The sequence below is a fragment of the Opisthocomus hoazin genome, chromosome 5, assembly GCF_030867145.1.
Source record: "Opisthocomus hoazin isolate bOpiHoa1 chromosome 5, bOpiHoa1.hap1, whole genome shotgun sequence".
NCBI classification, from domain to species: Eukaryota; Metazoa; Chordata; class Aves; order Opisthocomiformes; family Opisthocomidae; genus Opisthocomus; species Opisthocomus hoazin.
In genome coordinates this window covers 87,123,659-87,145,287 of record NC_134418.1, presented here as the reverse complement: position 1 = coordinate 87,145,287, position 21,629 = coordinate 87,123,659, and the positions used below count along the sequence as shown (strand labels likewise).

Sequence of the window (21,629 nt, the reverse complement as noted above, 5' to 3'; positions counted from 1 at the left end):
AACGGGAAAGGAAAAAAAAAAACAGGGGTGGGGGAAAGCCCCTACCTTCAGAATAGCAGTCCAGAAGCTTACAGACACCTCAGAAACGGCAGGTTTTCCATTTAGTTGTGATCATGCCAAAACAGAAAGTAAACAACTATTTTTACACTGCTACTTCTGCTGAAAGGAGGAATATATTTAGCAATTAAGAGTCTGCACGACACTGCTGAGACAATTCACTAGCTTATAAAAAAGAGACAGTCTCTTCACCTGCTTACACAAAACTACCTTCGTTTTGCAGAGGTTCAGACAGTTTTCCGACCTGGTCAGATATTGCCACCTGCAGGACATTACGGTTTCTACAGACAAAACAGCACAGATGAAGACAGACCCCAGCTTTTAGGTTTTGTTCATCATCTGTAACAAAGCAACAACTAAAACTCGTAACAAAAACAAAGAAAAAATAGTATCTCTCACACACCTGCGTCACTTCTCAATAAAAATTATTTAATCAAATCAGCCCAGTTGCTGATAAAACCCTATCCTGACTGACAACCCGAGGAAGTTCTTTTTCAGCACTTAACTGTAGGTCTTCTCTGGTCCCCATCTCCCTGAATAAAAAAAAAACAAACAAAAAAACAACAGAAAGAATAAAAAAGCTTCCAGAGGTTAAAATTGTTCAAAAAACATGCTTAAGATGAAAACCTGACTTTTTTTGGTAAAAAATAAAATTGGCAACTCTGACATGTAATTTTCAACTTCAAAATACACTTCCATCTTAGAAACATAACACACTTGTCAAAGATATCTCATCTTGTATCCTGACAGATGTCTCTGATCACAACGCACAAATTTTGCCCTGCTATTAGTTGCTAAGAAAGTGGGTGGAAAGGATTGTTCCCTTTAAGCTATTATTTTTATTACATCCACCTTTCCAATCTTTCCACTTCCTTGATCCCGTTATACTTCAGCTTTATGCATTCTCTTTCACTGTCTATCTCAGCTTTATCTCAATTGCCTTCAGTTTCTTCTCTGTCATGATACATCCAGAAATTCTGATAGCCACCAAGGCAAAGCTGAACCCACTGCCCAGCCTGCCCTCCCTTCCACACGCCGTCCAGGCTGGCCTCTTGTTGCGCAGAGCAGAAGCGGAGCAGAAAGCTAACTGCAGAAGACCAAGCAGACCTTCAAGGACAGCCCGATCTGCGAGTCAGGAATGAAAACTACACTAGACTACTGCAACTACGCAAGTATTCATCACCATGTCCATGACAAATACATACTTCACAGTGATTTATTGTGAAAGAAGTACAAATGTTCCTCTGTCTTCTCATTGCCAGCTGCTTTATACCATATACTACCACTTGGCAGGTTAGAAAACAGGAAAAATTACCTTAAAAATAAATCAATTTCTTCAGAATAAGCAAAGATAATTTCAATGAGTTAATTCTTTCTACATCTAGATTCCAGTGTCATTATCGGTAAGGGAATATGGGAATGTTTTTCTGTCCCTACGTAGAATATTTGACATACATAGCATCAACAACAATGCCAGTAAGTACGGTTGCCAGTGAAGTAATGTGTCAGGAATCAGAACGCAGGCAGACGACTGTGAGGCACAACAAAGTTCGTACATAGGCTGAACCCGTGGACTAGCCCCCCAAAACAAGTCATACTACCTGGCAGTCAAATAGGAATTACAAACCCCAGATACAAGTGAACAAATCTGAGGCATGGATCCAACTAACTCAAAAGCTGAAAGCTACAAAACAGTATTTAGTTACAGCTAAAAAACATCCATGCAACTACTATGGGTTCTGTAATGAGTTGCTGAAAGAATCATGGGTCACTAGGCCTCCTCATGCCCAACTGAGAAACATGCAAGTAGTTTGCAACTAACTCTGTGTTGTATACAGCCTATTTCAAACACTGACCTGCACTGTCAGTAATATATGGAACCCAATATTTGCAGCAAACGGCAAAAATGGTACTAATTTTCATGGGAATGGGGATGAGACCAGAACTATGCACCGATGGTAATTACAATTCAAACACCGAGAGAAGTTTCAAATAGCAACTTTCCCACAGAGGCTAAATGGAAAAACCAACTCTGTGATTAGTAAGAAGCTTTTAGTGTTTTATTATATTAATAATAGATTTCACTCTGCTCCCATTAAATATGCCCAGGATTAAACATTCATGTTTACCTCATTTGTGTACACCACCTTGGCAGTTTCTAACATCAAAATGAAGTTGCAGAAGGACAGTATTCTATTTAAATTATATTTGTTTTTCTTTCTGCAGCACAATTACAGCAGCACATGCATGCTTCTGTAATTAGAATTACTTAAAAATATTTCCATTACAACCCCCAATTTCCAAGGGCATATAAAACGCACTGCAGAAAAATGCCCCAGGCCAATGTGTAACATCACAGAGTTCACACCGAAAAAGTTACTTTGTTGGTCATTTGGGTATTTTCATAATCATCATCTAACCAACACAGCACAACACAAGAATCACGTTACATTTTTTTATATATATCTGTGCATGTATGTGTATGAAAAACTTTAAATTAATATTACATAAGCATGAGGATAAGACATATAGCTACACTACTTCGTACAAATATCACATGAACCTCTGCAGCTCTTTAAGGCCACACCGTCAGGTATTATCCCCAACGTTCCACGCTAACCATGTTTAAACAGCAGCTGTTTCAAATGGAGGACAAAACGATGACATAACACCAGAAAAAGTCGAGTCCAGAAACTGCTCTCTCCTGAGAATACATCAGGAAATAGATTAGCAAATTTATTTCCTTGCTCTGGTTACAAATACTGTACAAGAGACAAAAGGTTTCTCTTTTTATCTGAATCCTCTGGTCAGCTGTATTTTAATGATTTCACAGACGGAAACATTAAAACAACAGGAGGTTGTGGACTTACCTCCAGGCCTTTCATGCTCTCCATCAGTATGTAAAAGCATCGAAATAGGCATTCCAACATTCTTAGATCTTCCAGCTACAACAACATTTTTTCCAAATGTTTGTATTCCTTACGGGGCATGTGGGGGATGTAGGGGGGAGGTGGGGGAGAAAGAAAAAGAAAAAAAACCACCACTATCAAAAAACTGTATTTCACTGTTTTGATAGACCTAAACCCTTCTTCTCTATCCCCAATATATCATTATTTGCTGTTGTGGACTGCTGCCATCAACACGAAATCCACAAGGCTGAACTCGAGGGATGAATCCACAAAACACCTTTCAGCTTTCACCTTAGAGAAACAAAACTGGCAACTTCTTCAGGTTATCTGAATCACCCTTTGGAGGGACTTCATTTCTCTTCTCTGACCACAAAGCGAAATGGAAGCTCTTATGCCTACCATTAAGAACATATATATTATACTTACAAAATGACAACTGCTGAATACATATGATGCATTCTTTTCCCCTTCTAGTACTGAATTAAATGCCCCAATTTTTGTTCTTATTTTTTCCCCTTCCCCCACAAGAACTTTTACATTTGAATCCTCTATTTGATAAATAATCCGGAGCTCAGCAATATCACAGACAGCTCCTTGCAGCATGACAAAACGCAGAAGGTAGGCTACCACAGTATTTCGCCAAGTATGCTACGCGGACTACTGTCTGCACTTAATTATAGTTATGCTGCTGGCAAAAGATCTCATCTATTTGGCACCTCCTTATTATTTAGATTAATCCTCTAAATGTTTGTTCTTGAATCAGCCCAATACATTTAGATACCCTACGCTTTTCAACTCACACCTGACTTTATTCCTCCTTCATCTTCCGAGATAAAGAGAGTTTCAATACAGTTCAGTTTCTTACCTGTCCGTTTTATAATTTCCCACACGGCAGCAGCAGTGGCAGGTATTACAGAAGGCTGATCAAGACACAGACGTCCAATATTCATAATATGAAATCCATCCACATCCTTTTCAGGTGCGATAGCGTTACAAACTGTTCGTTCATCTATGTGATCTAGGAAAAACACTGCTTTCAAATTACAGTTCTTTCACTTGCCAGCTGCCATCAATACTACCTGAATCACTACACAGAGAAACACACAAGGCTGGTCTAGCTAGGGTAATAACTATTATTCATTATGAATAAACTCCACTCCCCCTCTAAAGGCAGCAGTTACAACTTCAACTTTTAAAGTCATCTACTGAAAATTGATGATTCAGTTTGTGACACTGTTAATACAATGGATTCAGCCGAAATAGGAGAGGCCGATACTCAGCTGAGAATGATGACCTAGTAACAATAAAAATAAAAGTTTAAGCAAGACACTTCAGAGTCATTTCTGCATTCTGAACATGTTAATTACCAAGTGGCTCACAAAAAAAAAATGTCATAGGAGAAAAGTTATTGTGCATGTTACCTGTCTCCAAGACCCCAAAGGATACATGACCTAAGTTTTAAAGAAATGTATGGAAACCCTAAGCTGAAATCACTTGGCAGGTCTAGCTTTTATTTTCCATTTTATGATGACATAACTGTTTTTAGGATTTGCTAATCAGTAGGACCAAAACATATCCCACCTCACTGGAAAACTGTGCGAACGCATAAAACTGTCTGATATTCATGAGCTCAAACCATTAAGTATGGCTTCAATGAGAATACCTGCATATAATTTACTATTCATATCTATTTGTAATGAACATATTTCATAGGCACTATTGATAGGGGATAGGTCTGCAACTGCTTAACGCTATTACTGCATAAACATTGGTACTGATGCTGGAAAAAACATGCATTAGCCACTCCTACCTCCGCAAAGCTACTTTCATACGTAAAGACACTCCAGAGGAACAGCTCTACAAAACGTCCCCATACTGACCCAGAACGCAAAGTTTGTTTAATAAGTGTCATTTACTCAGTGGTACCTCAGTCACAATTTTAGAATCATAGAACAGTTTGGGCTAGAAGGGACCTTTACAGGTCATTTAGTCCACCCCCCCTGCAACGTGCAGGAACATTTTAGCCTATTAAACAACGAAGCAATACTGCCCCAAACTGCTTCCAGGATTACACTCCCAGCTTTACTTGCATCTCAGAAAGACTGTTTTTTTCACCTGTTACATAGTGATACAACACCCATTCCAGGCTAGATCCTTAACAGAACCCTACGACTGCTCTATCCCAATGCTCAATTCAGGGAACATAATGGGATGTTTAAATAAAGCCATAAAGGGAAATGAGTGTTGGTTACAAAATACAGACATTCCCAGTAAAAATATTTTATAGACATATATAAGATGTTTGAATTTAGTAGTTAACTAGCTCTACTTCGGTATTTCATGATTTTGCATTAAATGGAGCTAGCTAATTAAAAGGTATCATGCATGTTATAAAACTTAAAATGTGGTAATCTCCTGTTAAAAGATTTGCAATTAAAAAAACCCTAGAGTTAAACCAGACTGCTATGATTTACAATTTAATTCTCCATTTTCTGATGGGAGGAAGCTTCCTTCTGAATCCTAATGAGAGCGCACTGTGGAAATTCAGATGTTTAGTACACTAATGAAACAGTCCTTTAGAAGTCAAACCAGCCTAATCCAGACTGCAGGCAACCTTGTATTATGCTAACTTGGGGAATAAAAAAAACAAAGAAGAAAGAAATTTGGAGTAACCAATTAAACAGTTTTTGCAAAAGAAAGTTTGCTAACCTTAGGCAAGTTAGTTGTTCATCAAACAAAAACCCGGCAGCCATGCTTTTCCTTGCCCCTGGGACAGGACAGAACACTGCTCTGACAAACACCTCCTCGTTCATCGCTGTCTGTCTTCAGCTTCCCAGAAACAGACAGCTAAGAGATACATCCACGTGAAAGGGAATGAAATCACGCTTTACATGGATTTTTTTCTTCCCCACTCAAAACTGATTTGCAGAGTTTCGTTAAAGGGCACATAGTACCAGGAAGGAATGCAGCTGCATCGCTGGGGACTGGCAGGGTGATGTGGGCCTGAGAAGAGAGGATGTGGACACCCTCCCTTCCTCACCAGAGACCCTTCTAAAACACTGTCTTGGGCGGACCATCCCCAAAGAAACAAAACCAATTCAAGCTGTATAGACAGTTACTATGTCACTTAATGAGTAGATTTTATTTGCCTCAAGAAATGTATTTTCCTGGTTTGTTTTCACTTGACTGCAAGTAGCCTCATTTATTTCCAGAGGAACAAAATAATTTAAGTATGTTGCTGTAAGTCTCACAGAACACGCTTAGCCTCTTCTCGGCTGATACTCACACAAACTTATTTGCTGTCATTCCAGGCTACTCTCCATGCCAAGTTCCTCTCTGCCCTCACACTTTCACTTGTTAACCAAACTTGCAAGACAACACTGGGCATCACTCACCTAGCTACTCTGACATGCACACAGAGAAACTCTTCTTTACACAATAAATAACATGCGCCTCTAATGTCGACATATGAACAATAAAGACTGGGTTTCAAAAGAGGGGGGGAAAAAAAAGATGAAAATACAAACACAGCACAAAAGGGATTCGAAAACATACTGTATGGATCAAGAAATACAGACACGGAGCAAGGAGGAAGCTGTTCAGCAGCAATGAGCTCCCTGGAAAGAATTTCACGAAGCTGCAGTGAGCCACTGCTATGATTTTAACAGTCAGTTCCACCACAGCAGGCCATGCCTACGCTGGCACAGTCTTTCACAACAGAGGGGCATCATGTGTGTACTCATTTGTCTCATACTCCTTTGCTGCTTACAACTAAGAAAATATTGAGGTTCTCATATTCTATCTCAAATGAATATCTAACATTTCATAGACATCTTCCAGGCAATTTAAAAAAGATACAGGAAACTCTCCACAAAACCACTACCACATCAGAAGTATGCACTCGAAAGGTGCAGAGAAAGGAAGTTTTCCTCAGGCGAAGATGACAATCCTCAAAGTTAGGTTGCTCCAGCTCACAAAAGTGAAAGAGAACAAAGCTATTTTCTGCTTCTATTTTTATCCCAATGTTGATCAAAAGCCACACCTGTGTGTAGCTTACTGCAAAAAAACCCAAACCCCACACAACACCCTCAACTCTGGAATAAGCAGCCTAGATTGATGAAGTTTTCACAGCTTTAAGGCTTTGCCTCCTTCCATTACAATGCAAATCAAAAGAATTTTGGAAAATGAGCTAACTAAGCTTTCTGCCCTTCCGTTTGTGAAATAACTTTGGGAGAAGAAAAAAAATCAGTAATCACACTCGTATCTGACATCTATTATGGAAAGAACTTCCTGAACATCTTCAGTTCACGATAACCTGCATATTTAACTTTACTATACAACACTGCAATACTGAAAAAGTTCTGCTATTGATTAAATTACTGTAAGATTTTCACTAAGGCAGGCAACGGCCAGGACTCCAACCAGAAAGTTTTATAGGTTAGAGGAAGGCTAACTAGTCTTCATGCAGTCACTGTGACAGACTGTAGTTTTGAGAGGGATCTTCAACCAATTATTTTAGGGCCTAAACTTTTAAGTGCACTAGTGTCAGACATTTGAACTGACACAACTACAATTACCTTAATTTTTTTTTTCTTTTCAAATGTTGAACTGGTTTCAATTCACTAAGTTTCAAGACTTCAGTCCAATGAAGGCAGACAGCTCAAGAGGAGCGTGTAATGACCTGATATCCCCCTCAAAAAAACGCATTTCTGCAATTTTACCCAGTATCCACACAAGTAAGACAAATGACACACGACAACTCCCATTTCTGGGGAACGCGACAGTGGAGTGGGAGTCGAGCGGATGAGTCCGTTTCCTTTGCTACATGCTTCAGACAGAAAGATTTGTATCCCTAGGCTGTCAGTGCCACATCTTTTGCATGAGTTCTTACCACCAAAATGAAAATTTCTTACCTGTTTCCCCTAATCTGTTCTTAGTCGGAGAGAGATTTGTTCCAACAAACTGACCACATTCCATCAGCTCCCAGGGTTCCTCACCTGGCGCCCAAGACGTCGGTCTCCTCACCTATGTTACACTTCCACCTTGTGGCCACCTTACTTCAACCGGTGGCCCATTTCAGCTCGCTTTCATATAATACGAAGCGCAAAACTTCCTAAGCACGCACGCTGATGTTAATCACAAACACAAACCAAGCATCTCTTCCTCTATAACACTCAGCACCTACCCCAATTTTTGCTGTTTTGTAGATATGAAATAAAGGCAGCGAGAACTGTCTGAAAGTGAAAACTAGGACTAAGAGTGGAAATGGAGAGCTCACCTAGAAACAAAGCTTCGACTTCGCCATCATCAGAGATACTTCTAAACAGTAACCCCTGGAGCCCCAGCTAGTGCTAGAAATCATGCCTACACATGCCAACAAGACAGCTCCTACCCGTCAGAGCACACAGTACAAACGTATGCCAAAAGACAACACTTCAAAACACAGAGACAGGGGAAGCCCGGCATGCCAGTCAATTTATTACGACTCTAGTAATCTAGGTACCTCTCCATTAGGTTTACCTAAGCTGACTTATGTAGATTTAGATGAAAACTACGTTTTATCACTGCTAAAAAAACACTTTCCCAGCTACTGCCAAGTGATATTTTAGTGAGTTTTTATTACAAATTAGGAGAAGGAAAATGAAAAACAAGAATATAGTAGAGGCTTTTAGGACCTTAGCACAAAGCTCACCTGGAACAATCCAGACAGCACAAAAAACACAGACAAATGCTTACGGCAAACTTGGAACCACTGCGAGAGAGGCCGCAGCATCATCTGCTAGACAGCACAACTTGGCATGACACAGGGGATGAAAATATGGCAAAGGTCTTGAAGTTCAAGGCAAAATCGTGTGACACGTTAAAAAAACAAAACAAAAAAACACAACAAAAAAATGGAAATCAACTGGATAAAGTGTGTGTGTGGAGGGAAATTCCTTGAAATATGAATTTAAAAAAGGCAAGGTTGAAATGAAATTATTCTCACAATTTAGTTTGCTTTTTTGTTTAAAATGAAACACAGGTTCGTATACAACGACAAATTTAACAGCTCAACTAATCCTTCATTATGCACGTCCTCTTTCAAGAGCTTCTTATGTCACTAAGATACATTTGCAACCCAACATTGTCAAACTCTTGCCTCTTACATTGACTGTATGAGGAGTGGGACAAAACATGTCACCTACCTGGGAGAGGTAGCTGCACTAGTAAACCACTAACTGTTGAATCCTTGTTGAGTTTTACCGTCATATCTAAGAGTTCTTCCTGAGAAATGTCTTTAGGCCTCAGTATGATCTCACTAGAAATGCCTGATAAAAAGCAAAAACAGAAGACACTTTTTAGTATCAGGAAATTTACGGACGGCTTAGTCATTTTGTCTAAAAAATCTGTCCGATACTTAATAGCTACCTTGAATAACCGTAACAACTGTCTTAAATAACCATTAAGGACCTGCTAAAAATTCTGCTTTCGCTGTCTGGTCTGTAAGGCTGTATTTCTATATGTCAAGTGCAATCTTACAATGAAACATACAGAAAAAAGTAAAATCAAAAAAATGCTATAGTTGGACACAGTAGCTCCAAAATTAAACCACAGTTTAGAAATATTTGGAAAATAAAGCATTTTCTACAAATGTGCTCTTGAGAATTACAACCAACACTGAACAGATAAAGGTATGCTAGCATTACTGGCATTTTATCTGCTATCTTTTCTACTTCTGTGGAACAAAACTCGAGTAGAAAAAAAAAATTTTCAAGTTATTCCAAAAGACTGCAGTTTCACTGATAGCAACAACATTGAAGTTCACTGTTTAGCCTACAATACTCTTTCATTCGCAGATGAGATGTTGTAGTGATTGGGCTTTATCCCAGGTATTCAGTCACTTAGCTTTACTGTTTGATTTCATTACGTCTGAAATTTTGCCCTTCCTCTTCAGGGCTGTGAAGCCTTGGTTTTGGATCGGCTTGCCTGGCTCTACTGTGAACCTAAAGCACTCAACAGGACAGATATTCCATGAGAGACAGCAGAAGAACACGACAATTGACATTATGAAGAAAAGAGCTCTTTTCAATATCTTCCTGTGAAACTGGTTACTTAATGACTGATCCCATCAATTGCAGGGTAGCAGGGTTTGCTACCACAGTTGAAGGTGGGCTGAAAAACCCACATAAAAAAGAAGGAATCTAACAAGTACTGAGGAGGCAAGCTCTTAAGTAATTATTTCACATTCAAAAATAATCAAAATGCCTTGCAGAAACAACTAAAAACTGACATAATTTCTCTCTGATTATCTTCATTCACCAAGCCTCTCAAAGCCAGTTATAGACTTCCCCAGTGTTGTTCTTCAGTTTCCAGTTTCTAACGGTAAGGGTTCAACCTGTTTCCTACCAACATTTTAAGATACAGAATTGAACTTACGGCTACCATCCCTGTGCGATTAAAGCTACTTTATTCACATGTCAATGCAACTTCTTTTCTTTAGGTTCATCACCGAAGATGAGGGAGAAAACAGTGCAAAATTAAATTAAGATACAAAGGGGGTTCCCTCCATTTTTTTTTTAATTTTTCAAATAGCAGTACCTTGTGCTTACCAAAGGAACATTTATATTACATAACACATACCTACAGCTGCAGCTGCTTTTATCTTGTTTCTGACATAGATATGACTAGCTGGATTGTCTCCTACTAATACAACAGTAAGATGAGGTCTCTTGTTTCCAAAGGATATCCACGATTCTACATCCCTTTGAACTTCTTTCAAAACTTGTTTAGCAAGCTTTGTCCCTGAGATAATGGTTGCTTCATCACTACAAAGACAAAAAGATACATAATATTTAGGTCTAAAATTTGATAAACAAGACACTTTGTGTGATCTACCGTGTTAAATATTTGCAAATGCTTTGATTAGTTTATTTGCCAGTTTTTCAAATAATATTGGAAAAACAATAACACACTATTCCAGATCACTTATAGTGACACCAACAAGGTGCCTAGTATTAAAAAAAAAGCCAAACACACTCTGCTGAGAACAATTTATCCAACTGTTTGTCAGGAAAGCAAAGTATTAGAAACATACTTAGCATACAAAAAACACAAATACCTTGTTTCCTTCAATTTTACACCAGCCTCAGCTACTTCCTAAACACAAGTTTCTGTGGTGTTTAACTTAAATATATATATAAAGGAAAAATAATTAAGCCAACAGATGTGGCTTTATTCTTTTCCTGTATGGTCTGCTCCGTATGTGCTCATTTTCATAGATGTCTCTCTCTCATCTTCATTATTTATATTTTAACTATACCTGCCCTTGGTACAAGACACTTCTTCCATGTACTCATTATGCCAAATAAATAATTAACGCCCACCTGTGTGCACTGGCATATACATTTAAGAATACAAGGACTTAACAATATTTTGGTGCCAAAAAATATTTTCAATCCGTATGAAAGTGTATTGCATTTCTACGCTATTTTTACTCTAAATGCATTACCAAAGGATGTTTTCCTAATCTTTAAGCAAGCATTTTTAAGTCCATGCCTCTTCCTTGAAATCTAGCCACAGACTCATTGAGTTTTAAAGATCTGTCCCCACTTAAATCTAACCATTGTCACCCCATCACGCTCAATCTTCTCAGTCATACATGTATTAAAAACAAAGCAAATGAACAGAAAACCAGTGCTAAAACCACAAAATCATACACACCCAAATACAAAAGGAAAAACCCCCTCACACAGACATTATAAGCTAGGACAAAACGCATGTGATATATGCTAGCCAGGAGGCACGGCATCAAAGGCTCTTCACAAACTGCCAGTTCTACAAGCCGCAGCCAGAGTCAATAGTACCAGATAAAAACTTGCCTGAAAATAGAAATGTTTCAAGTTAAGCCCACTCTGATAAATTAATACTCTGGGGAAGCCCAAGTACAGAAGATCAAAATGATCCCGGGTTAGTTCACATCTGCAGAAGAAAACCAGTACAATTATTCCTCAGCAAGAAGTTATGGGACAGCCTTACTTTAAAAGAGCTACCCTCTTCCGGTATTCCAACAGCTAAATGAATACTTTGGGGAAATTAAGAAAGGTATCAATGCAAACTGTAGTTCTATTTTTCATATTCGTAACTTAAAGGTGCTGGGAAGGGAGAAGCTAAATAGCACGTACATTTACGGCAAACGTTTATGAAAGTGACTCCAGGTCTCAAAGAGAATCTCACTAAAGACTAAGTACAGGGAAAAGAAATATTTCGATAAAACTTTCAGCCTTTGCTTTGGAGACTTACCATTAACCACAGAGCAGCTCAAATTACCAAATAATCGGAAAATGGAGTGTGAAAGGTCAGCTTTGTATCTTACAGAGTTACAGATCAAGAGCCTGCCAAGTTACAGACACTGTTCTATCTTTTAAGGAAGGAAAGTCAATTTTGCTACTTGTTTACGGCAAGCAAGCTTCCCCCTCCCCGCCCGCGCTCACAGCTGATGATCATACACCTGTCTTGAGCCGCCGGGGCTCAGCCACCCATAGCTTACCCATATCAGTGCAATGTCACTAACGCAAGTCTTTTCTGGGACACAGGTAACAAGGCTTACAATGGTTCAGAAACCGAGTGCCCCAGTTGTCAGGAGTCCCAAGCTCATAAGAGCACTCCCCATATCCAGGAGGTTAACTCTGCACTGAAAAATGCCATCACTGTAACCACGCTGTAAATACCGCTACTGCGAGAACCACCGCTTAGGTCAAACTGTTCATCGTTTCTTCTATGTTTCCTAGCAGAAGTTTTCAAACAGATTTGAAAGTTTACGTCACCTCCATATAATATATAGCAAATAGTTTTGTCCTGAACCAGCCAGCACCTAAGTTTTTACAAGTCCAAGGCCAAAACCAAGGTCAAAACAAATATTACACTACTTAGAATAAAAAGATTTACATGGCTAGATACTCCACAATTAGCAGCTACTCATGCATTACCATTCTGCTGGTCTAGTTTATTAAAAAAATAAATAAAAAAGAATATGAGTACTTAGTGTTTACACTTAACCACACACATTTCAGTTACACAAATTGAAACCATAACACTTCAACAGGTTGTACACATGACAACTACCTAGAAAGATCCTAAAACAAATTATTTCAGTCTTGATGATGATTTATCTCAGCTGGTCATCATTACAGCAAGACAACATACTGTTCTTCCTATGAAAGATTTTTAAAAAAATAAACTGAATCATCATAATTAATGACTTTATTCTTACACCTCATGTTTGGCTACTTCGACTTCCGCTGCTTGAACTTTGCTTGGCACATAAAATAAGCAAAGTATCTGATAGTATTTTACCTCTATTTTCTAGGAAGACAGCACCATTTATTACTTCTCTTGACCATTATTAGTTCTAGTGGGTTTACAATTTCACCGAGAATTTTAAGACAAGGGTACAAATTCAGTATATCATGGAAACATGCATTACCTATTGTGTAACAGAAATGTGGTTTTAGTCCCAAAGAAAAACCTCCTTGTTAAGGTAAAAAAAAAAAAAAAAAGCCCTAGTAGATTATAAAAAGTTTGATTAGGTATTAAGAGAATAAAGGCTTGACATCCTTCAGCAGTAATCTTTTCCTTTGCCTGACTACCCTGAACATCCAGAAATAAAACATTTCAACACTCGGCAAATATGCATGTTTGAAGCTTTATGTATGTCTGTGCACAAATGTGTTTAAAATTGATGTTTAATATATGTTGAGTTAGCTTGCTATGCTGAAAGTAGTCCAAAGTCATTTACAAAAACAACAAAGCATTCTGGTTCTATGTGAAAACTGGACTGGTTTTCAAAGCGCTGCAACTCTGATCAGCTGGGGTTTTTCCTGTACCGAATGCTGGGGGATGAACAAGTGCACACCTAGAGCAACATTCAGACGAAAAAAACCCTACCGTGCTTCCCGAGATGGTCTAAAACTAGTTTTGCACTCTACTACAAGAAACCATGCAACTGGAGTAAAATATCATATGACTAATGTTTTGTTATAAGATGCATATTTGTTTATCAGCGTACTCAAATGTGAGAAACGTTTAACAATTCAACACACAGGGAGAACATCTAAAAACCATCAGACACCGATTTAGAGGCACTTGTTTAAACTCCTAGGCACATGGATGGTAGAACATTAAGGATTCCAAAATATTAGCATATGGAAGAAATGCACAGTGGTGAGCTCTGAAACAACTTCTTTGCTCTGCTAGTCTCCAAGAGAGGGGGAAAAAAAAATTTCCTAGAAGCACGAACCAACTGCCAGAAGCACCATCCCACCCATAACATAGTTCTTTTCAAGAAATGATCTCTTCGCTTAAATAAGATCATCTTTGGAAACAGACAGTTGCTGCCAGCACTTCCGGGAAAAAAAACAACCAACTGTTCACACATTTTAACGGCACCCGAAACAACACCTCAGTCTTCCTGCTACTACCTACCAAGCTACTGAAAGAAACTTGTTTAAATGCCAGCGGCTAAAAAGCAGAAGTCATTCCTGGGTTTAGATGCAAATAATAAAAAAGAAACAAATCAGGTGGCAATGCATTGCCATTTACCATTCCAAATGGAGAGGTTTTAGTGCCCCTCCTTCCAAGATTATTCTCCACCTTCCCAAAAGTAAGAAAACAGTGGCACTAACATCACTTTTCCGGTAACATAGCTGATTTATTTTCATGAAGTATATTGCATCAAGAACCTACTTTCTGCTACATAATCACAATCTATTCATACCACATTTTTAAAGTCTCTGGATTTACTCAACCACCATTACAGCTTTGAGCGCTTCTCCAGATGTGATGCATAAGGTGCTGAGAGTTTATCAGGGAAAGCTGAAGCCGCAGCATACACATACACACCTGCTGCACAAAATACACTTAAATTCAGCTCACCTGGCAATTCCAGCAACCTCCTGAGCAACCAGTTTAAGTAAAACAAAGGTCACCCTGAAAACATCTGAAATCAGCTGTCTTCCTGAAGTCAACTGCTTTTGTGAATTGTTTACGCTTTTGTCAATTTTGCTTACACATCAACTAGTATTTTCATACGCAAAATAAACATCAAGAAGAATGTTTCACTACAACTCAGTAAATACTGTCACTTTCGTTACCTGGACCTTCAGAACTCTTGTCTCACCAGACCACCCAGTTATAAAATTAACTCTCACAGGAGGGAAAAAAAAAAGCACAAGATTTAAATACACAGCTAAGGAGAAACTTCCAATACCTTGGCATTTTCCTTAGTTGCACCGTAGTGCTCTTCAAAGTCTTCTATTTATTTGTTAGAAAGACAGTGTATACAACTTTCCCAAGTAAACAAAATTTTTCACAACTGTCAAATACAAAAATAGCAAGTATAACATGTTGATGCTCCTCAGGTTTAGAATCTGGATAGTTTAAGTCCTGTGACTGAAATACTGTACAAGAACTATAGGCAAAAGGAACGCATCAGCTGCACAGGAAGGCCATGCTGCAGCAAGCTATTCAAGACACTGAAATCAATATGCGAATTATTAGTTTAAATTTTATCCACATGAAAAACTTAACCAGGTGTAATGACAGATTTAGTAAGCATTCCTATGCCATCCTGTCCCACCATCACCATACCCACTCATGGATGCTCTTCTGAGCCCTGTGTGAGTTTACAACAATTCACGTACTGAATCTTTCTTGCTGGTGCATCAAGTGACTTGCAGGACATTACAGAAAGTTCAACCTGTGCCAGTTCATCAGTGACCTGGATAAAGGGACAGAGCGTACCCTCAGCAAGTCTGCTGATGACACAAAGCTGGGAGGTGTGGTGGATACACCGGCAGGCTGTGCTGCCATCCAGCGAGACCTGGACAGGCTGGAGAGTTGGGCAGAGAGGAACCTAATGAAGTTCAACCAGGGCAAGTACAGGGTCCTGCACCTGAGAAGGAACAACCCCATGCACCAGTACAGGCTTGGGGCTGACCTGCTGGAGAGCAGCTCTGCGGAGAGAGACCTGGGTGCCCTGGGGGATAAGTTGACCATGAGCCAGCAGTGTGCCCTGGGTGCCAAGAAGGCCAATGGGATCCTGGGGTGCATTACGAGGAGTGTGGGCAGCAGGTCGAGGGAGGTTCTCCTGCCCCTCTGCTCTGCCCTGGGGAGGCCCCATCTGCAGTGCTGTGTCCAGTGCTGGGCTCCCCAGTTCAAGAAAGATGAGGAGCTACTGGAGAGAGCCCAGCGCAGGGCTACGAGGATGATGAGGGGACTGGAACATCTCTCCTACGAGGAGAGGCTGAGGGAGCTGGGCTTGTTCAGCCTGGAGAAGAGAAGGCTGAGAGGGGACCTTCGAAATGCCTCTAAATATCTGCAGGGTGGGGGTCAGGAGGACGGGGCCAGACTCTTTCCAGTGGTGCCCAGCGACAGGACAAGGGGCAACGGGCACAAACTGAAGCCAAGGAAGTTCTGTCTGAACATGAGGAAGAACTTCTTCCCTCTGAGGGTGACAGAGCCCTGGCCCAGGCTGCCCAGGGAGGTTGTGGAGTCTCCTTCTCTGGAGATATTCAAACCCTGCCTGGACGCGGTCCTGTGCAGCCTGCTCTGGGTGACCCTGCTTTGGCAGGGGGTTGGGCTGGGTGATCCACAGAGGGCCCTTCCAAACCTGACCATTCTGTGACGGAAAGATGTCAGCTACTATTTTAGATCAGCCTGTACACTAGAAGCCCAAAATCACATGGGGCATCACAATGAGATCTCAGTCCCATGACACCATATCAAAACCTCTCTAAAGTCATTATTACAGAACCACCTACTTCTTGCAGAACTGGAAAAAAACAGTTATGAGCAGCAAAGAGCAGTAGTAGTCACGCATTGTTCCAGAAACACAGCTCTTTGTGTCAAAACCAGCAGAACTGAATCGTCTGTCGTAGAGGATGTACAGAATACCTACAAGGCCAGACGCCGACTGCAGTTGTCACAGCACAGCGTACCAATCCTTTCACGTCTGAAAACACAAAGCAATGGCGATGCGTACAGTGCAGGCTACTCATGGCCCGCTGAACTGAGCGAACTCTCCGGTCAGTATTTCAGACAACGTCAGTATAAACGAAAAGGCCGACGACTGAGAGCTCAGCTGAGCCCCCGCTCCCACATGCTGACACACACCGCAACACGGACACGAGAGGCTCAGCCCAGCCAGCACAGTGAAGCCAACCCGCAGGGTCCCAGCGCCGGAGGCCGGTGCTCACCCAAGGGAACGCAGGCTTTTGGCAAACACTGGCAGACCCCCGCCCGCCGCAGTGCTACAGCAGACAACGCCGGACCACCTGGGGTTTGTCTACCTGTTTATTTAGAGTTTGTATTTATTTGTTGTTTCAAGAGCAAAGGAGCACCACGGCATCGCACCACCCGCCTTGCTGAGGAGAGCGTGCTGCAGCAGGGCGGGCTGTCCCCATCGCGCGCCCCGTCACACCGACAGGAACATTCCGTGTGATGAGGTTACAGGACTCGCCTACAAGCCCTCAGCGGACGCCACAGAACGCACACAGACAGCAGCTGTGCGTGAGCCGGCCGAGAGGCTCCGAGGTGCCGGCAGCAGGCGCCTAACGGCCAGACTCCCCGTGGGGAGGGGGCGGCGGGAAGGCGAGGCGGGCTCCCCGCCTCAGCGCGCCCTCCAAATCCCCGCAGGACCGGCACGCAGCCCCCGTTCCCTCCCTCCCGGCCGGTACCTCTGCCCGCAGGCCGCCGAGCGGCCGTTACGCGGCGGCGGGAGGAGGCGGAGGAGCAGGAGGAAGAGGAGGGAGCGCGGAGGATGAAGGCGTACCTGGCGGCGCTGCGAGGGGAGCTGCCGGTGCTGCAGGCGGGCCGGCGCGCCGGGCGCGGCAGCGCTCGCCATCGCCTCAGCGGAGCCCAGCCCGGGCGCAGCGCGGAGGAGCGGGAGAAGGAGCACAAGGCGGTGGCCGCCGCCGCCATGTCGGTCCCGACGGACGCGAGCGCCGCGGGGAGGAGCCAGGGCGAGCAGCGGGGCCGGGGCGGGGCTGCCGGTGGCCGTGACGGAGCGGCGCGGCCGAGGGGTGGGAGGGACGCGGCGCCCGGCGAGGCTGAGGGCGGCGGCGGCGCCTCAGGTGAGGGCGCGCCTGCGGGCGGGCACCGCCCGTGAGGCGGCCTGGGGCTGGCAACGCCTGCGGGCTGGCGTGCTGAGGGGCAGCGATGGCGGCAGGCACCCCGCTCCTGCTGTGCCCGCCGAAACGCGGCACCGGCAGGGCCGGCAGCCACCGAGCGGGAGCTGCACGGACGCGCAGCGATGCGCTTCGTGATTCTCAGCTGCACCGCCTGCTCGCCCAGGGCAGGTCTGGTGAACAACTTTCGGGCACAAACTGAAGCAGAGGAAGCTCCAGCTGAACCCGAGGAAGAACTTCTTCCCTCTGAGGGTGACGGAGCCCTGGCCCAGGCTGCCCAGGGAGGCTGTGGAGTCTCCTTCTCTGGAGATATTCCAGCCCCGCCTGGCCGCGGTGCTGTGCCCCCTGCTCTGGGTGACCCTGCTTGGGCAGGGGGTTGGGCTGGGTGACCCACAGAGGTCCCTGCCTACCCCCACCATGCTGGGATTCTGTAACTGCCTTGCTATTTGCCTATTAGTGCTTTCTGCCATGTTTTCTGGCGGATTTTCCACTGAGAAGTGTGGAAAAGCTCTTCTGTGTGGAGGGGAAAAAGAAAACAAACTGAGATCTGAAATAGCATGTAAACAGCACGCCAGAATAACAACCTTACCTGCAATGCTGAGCCCGCTGACAGTTGGCAAATGCCTTCGTGAAGCTTTGGAAAGCCGCAGCGGGTGGCCGAGGCTGCAGTTTGTGCTGCGGCGCTGGCCAAGTTTCCGATCGGTTAGTTCGGTGTTTGCTGAGGGAACGCGGCTCCGGTGCTCCGTGACGACCTGTCCTCCTGGCATCTCCTTCTCTTCCAGCGCTGCGGATGTTGTGTCAGTCCTCCCCTTGAGGACGCCGTCTCTTGTTCTATGAACAGCAGCGGCACCAAACTTTGCACAGCATCCAGCATGTACGTACTGCATTAATTATAAAGGTTTTTTTTAAAAAAAGGCACTTATCCAAGATTCGGTGACACAGTTACGTACACTGTCCCTTACTCCCATGATTATTTCTCGTTTCTGTTCTGTTTGGAGAAAAATGATCTCCAAATGCTAATCTATCATCTGGAACTTTTGGACAGTGAGTGAGAAGTGAGAGTCACGGCTGTTGCTGGAGCCGGAGAGACACTAAACACAAAAGATGCGTTGCCGATTTGTTTCACAGATGGCATTTTGCACCCTGGCCCACCGTCCCTCAGGCTGTGCTCAGAAGCGCCGGTTCCCAGGGGGAAGAGCAGGCCGTACGGGGCATCGCTCGAAGCCTGGAGGGATTTCCTTCCTCAGCGCCTTCTGGGGTCGTGTCTGGGTGTGCCTATGTGGGTCATCGTGTGCCGTGACTGTCACTGGGTGCCGTGACGGTCCCCAGCTCCCCGGGCTGCGCCTCAGCTCCCCGGGCTGCTCCTCAGCTCCCTGGGCTGTGCCTCAGCACCGCGGGCTGCTCCTCATCTCCCCGGGCTGCGCCTCAGCTCCCTGGGCTGTGCCTCAGCACCGCGGGCTGCTCCTCAGCTCCCCGGGCTGTGCCTCAGCACCGCGGGCTGCTCCTCAGCTCCCCAGGCTGCGCCTCAGCTCCCCGGGCTGTGCCTCAGCACCGCGGGCTGCTCCTCAGCTCCCCAGGCTGCTCCTCAGCTCATCACGGCGGGCTGTGCCTCAGCTCCCCCACCAGGGGGCGCGTCCCCGCCGCGGGCGGCGCGCGCCGTGCGCGGGAAGGCGAGGCGCGGGAAGGCGGCGCGGGGGGGCAGCGCGGGGCGGCGGGCTCAGCCCCTGCGGTGCTCGGCGGGCGGGTCCGGGTGTCCGGCTTTCCCTCAGGGCCTACTGCGGGGAAGCAGGCCAACGGGAGCGCGGGTTCTGTTCACCGCCGCGGTGAGCTGGCGTAGGGAAGAGAGCGAACTGCCCTGGAGGGAATGAAAGAGCCGGGTTCGGGATGGAGATTCCCGTGTAGGGTCTTGAGGCGCAGGCGAGCCTTTAAAACCCCTTTTTCTGTGCTTCCCATGCAGCTGTGAGGAGTCTTCAGGCTACAAGTCAGCACTGTACATTCAGAGAAATCCTGGCTCAAATGTGCAGTTTCAAGGCATGAAGTGAAGAAATAAAATACCCAGCCGAGGCTGTTTTAATGTGAGCTTTTAATCTCCGTTGTTTTGGCACCCCTGTCTCCGGGGGTGAAGGCAGTAACTCAGCGTGTCAGCGTGCGAAAGCCGATGGACGGGTGCGTTTTTGGTCACTCGCTAGCGTTTGGCGTGGTCTCGCTCTGAAAGGGGCACGGTGTTGGGAGCGCTCGGGCGAGTTAGGTAGTTGTGTCATTCGGGGAGAGAGCACTGCGTGTCTGCAGAGGCCCCAGATGTTGGACGTGGGCTTTTTCTAGCACAATTAAAATAAACGAAGGTTTTACTTTTCCCTGTGCCCTGTCTTACTGTTGCGCTCTGCAGAACCTGTCAGTAGAAACAATGGGAAGGGCCTTTTTACGTGACAAAGGAAAATTTGGTGTGGGACTGAATTTGGAGCAAAGGTTCTGGTATGATTTTTAAAACGTAAATAAAATAGGAGTCATTAACCACAGCAATAAATATTTATAATGCCTTTGACAAATATTATTGGCTCCTTTAAATCCGTGGTTTCGTGGAGAAACAAGGAAATTGTTTTTATTTGATTTTCAATGAAACAACAGTTTGTGTGATTACAAAATCATGGGTAGACAGTAATGGCTATTACTAATATTAATAATAACAGCTTCTCCTAAATAGTAACAAGCTCCAAATTCTGTAATATGTTTCCATAAGTATGTAATATTTTGACTTTTTCATTGTTTTTTTATTATTCATGAAACAAACCAAGTAGCCCATTTGAATTGCAAGGAATGTAAAATGTGCTGTAAGTTTAATCAGATGCTACTCAAACTGCATCATTTCCCAGTCCAGTTTAGACCAGTTAAATTTGTAATAGCCAGGTATGTTTGCTCTGCCACGACTCTTTTTGAATGCTGTGACTCATTATAGACCTCTGCGCAATTGAAAATGAGGTATCTAGTTGGTGCTTGAGAGCTCTTTGCTGTGAGTACAGAACAGTAGGGAAGATGGATTTTCAGCCTTGGGAAGCTTCTTTTAAGCTTGATTGACATATCTTAATTGTATTTATGTTATTTTTTAGGTTCTTCTAAAATGATCATTAAGAATTATAAACGTTGCCAAGGCTTTTAGCATGTAGTTTAACCACACATTACAAATTATGTCAGATAAAGGTATCTTCCCCTGGATCTTACGTTAACACTTATTCTATTAAAAAAAGAAAACCACAAATGAAGATTATTTTTCTGATAACATACATCAGCAAAACATAAAACCAGCATTTTTTGTTACTTTTACTATGGTATGCAGATGCAATTAGCACGGCTACTGAGGTCAACAGAAGATGCCTTTCTCAGTTAAAAACAAAGTAAATCCACACTGAAGTTCCCAGCAAGCCCATACTAGTTACTTTCATTCTTGTTGCTTGCCAAACCGTACTTCAGCTGTCTTTGGTTTTGGTAAATCTACTCACTCGATGAC

The 21,629-nt window shown here is 43.4% G+C and overlaps 1 protein-coding gene across 1 annotated transcript in view; it reads right to left on the bottom strand.

Moving 5' to 3' along the window:
- MTHFD2L (methylenetetrahydrofolate dehydrogenase (NADP+ dependent) 2 like) overlaps positions 1 to 17,921 on the bottom strand; it is a 36,093-nt gene extending 18,172 nt beyond the window's left edge. The window contains exons 1-5 of the mRNA XM_075422061.1: positions 17,773 to 17,921; positions 10,587 to 10,771; positions 9,152 to 9,274; positions 3,832 to 3,984; positions 2,928 to 3,035 (exon numbers count right to left, since the gene is read on the bottom strand). Coding sequence (XP_075278176.1) covers positions 2,928 to 3,035; positions 3,832 to 3,984; positions 9,152 to 9,274; positions 10,587 to 10,771; positions 17,773 to 17,921 — 718 coding nt within the window. The remainder of the gene's footprint in view (positions 1 to 2,927; positions 3,036 to 3,831; positions 3,985 to 9,151; positions 9,275 to 10,586; positions 10,772 to 17,772) is intronic.
- Between the last annotated feature and the right edge of the window lie 3,708 nt (positions 17,922 to 21,629).